The sequence below is a fragment of the Trachymyrmex septentrionalis genome, unplaced genomic scaffold (genome assembly GCF_001594115.1).
Source record: "Trachymyrmex septentrionalis isolate Tsep2-gDNA-1 unplaced genomic scaffold, Tsep1.0 scaffold167, whole genome shotgun sequence".
NCBI classification, from domain to species: Eukaryota; Metazoa; Arthropoda; class Insecta; order Hymenoptera; family Formicidae; genus Trachymyrmex; species Trachymyrmex septentrionalis.
In genome coordinates, this window is record NW_017304831.1 from 698,723 (window position 1) to 701,975 (window position 3,253).

Here is a 3,253-nt window from a genome sequence, read left to right on the forward strand (position 1 = left end):
TATAATCTATAATATTGTATATATAATGTATGTTTGAGTGTTTGATTCCTGAATAAATTGAACAAGTTTGCCCCATTGGCATTGTTATTTTTTACGATACATGAAATCACAAAGATGCATCTACATAGTCACTTTTCATGTAATTATCTCAGTCAATTGATAAAAACTTATTGTTATAATAATTATGTTATTTCTTAAATATACGTTAATTTCAATGAGTTGGATAGAATTGTTCCATAATTAACAATTGTAATTAATGCTACATATTTATAATACAAACTCAGTAATACATAATAAAGATATAAGCGATTAATGAATCACTTATTTTCATAACTGTAGTATGCCTTTCATAACTGTAGTATGAATCCACCTTTATATGCAAGTAAATATGCAACTGGTAAAGAATTGAATATAGTAAAATTGATAAAATTGTCATTTTATATCCATGTGTAGAAATAGAATATGATTCTTTTTTATGTAGATTCATATGGATGTAAATAAATTCAAATTATATGGAGGAATAAGGGCAGCGCGAGTAGCATATATATATATATATACATATGCGGAGGCATTCTAGGTCATCCTTCTGAGTTCAAAAACACAAATACCCGAGTGCCTGCGAGTATCACTTTATCCTTGTTTTTTATACTGACTGTTAAACAAGAATAAAATGATACTCGTGGGCATTCGTGTTTGGAAACAGGTAATACAAAATATAGAATTATAGAACATTATGTTTTATTTGTTATTTCTTTAAAGAGTTTGTACTATTACTTTAAGTTTAAATTTGATATTCTGTTTCATTTTATATTTTATAATTTATACTATTGCTTATAATTTGTTACGTCTTTACAGAGATACTTCGTTAATACTGATTTTTATAAACCCAATGGCTCAATATTTTTATATATTGAAGGTGAAAGTGAAATACGTGCGAAATATATACTGAGGAGGATTAACTGGATTAACATTGCTAAAGAATTTGGAGCATTTGTGTTTCGATTTCGAGCATCGTTTTTATGGGAAAAACCATCCCACTGCGTATGTTATAGCAAAAATATATGTAAATACAAAAAGAAAAGTTAGTAATAGTACAAATATACATTACATGTCACAAATATTTGCAATGGATTATATTTGGAGAATCATATGCTGGATCTCTTGTCGCTTGGACGCGCGCCAAGTATTCTCACTTGGTACATGATATCTACTAATGCACCATTGTTAGCACAGATTGGTATATAATAGTAGCGTAATTGTAAATGATAAAATTTTAACAAGTATGCCATGTATGTAATACAAAGAATTTTATAAAGTATATTACAGAATATTATAAAGTTGTTACAAATGTTTTGAAAGAATATTCTGATAAATGTGTCTATTTCAATTATGACAGAATATTGATGTACATAAAATCTCTTTTGCAGCTATAATATGAAATTATTGGAATCTACTGTCGCACAAACAAATATTTTGTATGATGCATTAAATCTACAAGTGACAAATGTAGTATTGTATATGATTTGTTCTCGATCCTTGACATGCGTTAGGCATCGTACGATCTTCTAATCCACAAATGCCTGTTATCTACATCAATGGTAAATTGAATATATTACAGATATCTCATTATTTTTATTAATTCTCCTATAAATTATTTAAAGGCACTGAACATTGTGCAGATATGTATCAGAATGTAATATGTCTCAAATAAAGGAGGAAAGAAAACTTAATAAGAGGTCTAATCAAGAGCAATGGTTATAAAATTGAACTCTCTAATGTGATGTTACAGAAATAAATCACATCATAAATATCTTAATCATTAAAGAATGCCAAATTATTTCAAATAATTATTAGTGGTTCAAATATTTTAGAAAAACTGCATTTTGTATAGTATCTTTTTTATTATCCTTTTACTTGGATAAAAGAACATATATAATATATACATTTATATAAATATGTTTTTGTAATTTCATATAAATTTTAAATTTTAAGTCTAGTGATCCTTATATATACATGTAATTTACGATATATATATATATATATATATATATATATATATAAAAAGTACCATGTTTGAGTGACAAAATTGCTTTTTCAACAAATTAAACAAGTTTGCCCCAAATGGCACTATTGTAATTTATTAAGATAAATAGAATCACGGAAACGCATCTACAATGTCACTTCACATATGTAATTCTTTCAGTCAATTAATAAAAACTTATTGATGTAACAACTATGTTATTTCTTAAATATACGTAAATTTTAATAAGCTGGATAGAGAAATGTTTAATAAGTAATAATTATAATTAATGTTACATACTTATAATATATATGTATATATGTATATTTATTTATACAAACTCGATAGTAAAATATATTGAAGATATAACAGCAATAAACGAGGCACTCATTTTCATAATCGTAGTGTGCCTTTGAATCCTCATTTACTTGCGTGTAAGTGCAACTTGTACACGTGCACAACACGATATTTGTCCTATTCCTAAGTGGATAACATCGGCCTTCCTTTAATGATATTTATATGCAGTATATCCGGTTGGAAACATAGTAATCCATTTAAAGCGAGGCCAAGGTACCCATAACAGATGTACGTTCTGCTGATATCCGGCGTCCTTTTAGGGTGCGTTCCATTTGGCACTTACAATACTCGCGAGCATTATTTATTATTTTCCTAGTTTAATGTTTGATAAACAATATTCATTTTTAAAGATGAAGTGATTCTGTGAGCGTTGTGAGCGTCAAGTGTGATGCTCCCTTAGACAAATATTTTCATGTAAATGGTTACATAAATCCTTGATTAACTTACTGTTAAGCGTTATGGTACTGCGTCTCTATTTGATCGTTATTGTATATTATTTCTTTGCTTTTTGGCATATCCTCTGACCAGCTTCTACCTTCTTTACGACGAGCGACTATCCATCCTTCTTTATTTTTAAACTATAGTGTGTATTTACATTTCATAACATAATGACAGTAAATAATTTATAACGTAACAGAACAATGCATATAGGATCTATTCAGATTATTATTCGTTTCTGTTTCTTGTAAGACGATATCAAGGTACTACTTGTGCTAGCGGAAGATTCGCTGTGCTCCTTCATTTAAGGAGGATCTTTTAATCCATGACAGTTACGAACGTTCACTACGCCAAATCATCGTCCAGATGACGACATAGTAAGTATGAAGATTTTTTCCTGATTTGCTCTTTGTTTAATATCTATGATGGGATTGCGAC

At 28.5% G+C, this 3,253-nt stretch overlaps 1 protein-coding gene across 1 annotated transcript in view; it reads right to left on the reverse strand.

Moving 5' to 3' along the window:
- Positions 1-2,334: 2,334 nt before the first annotated feature.
- LOC108746318 overlaps positions 2,335-3,253 on the reverse strand; it is a 35,564-nt gene continuing 34,645 nt past the window's right edge. The window contains exon 12 of the mRNA XM_018483022.1: positions 2,335-3,235. Coding sequence (XP_018338524.1) covers positions 3,229-3,235 — 7 coding nt within the window. The 3' untranslated portion in view covers positions 2,335-3,228. The remainder of the gene's footprint in view (positions 3,236-3,253) is intronic.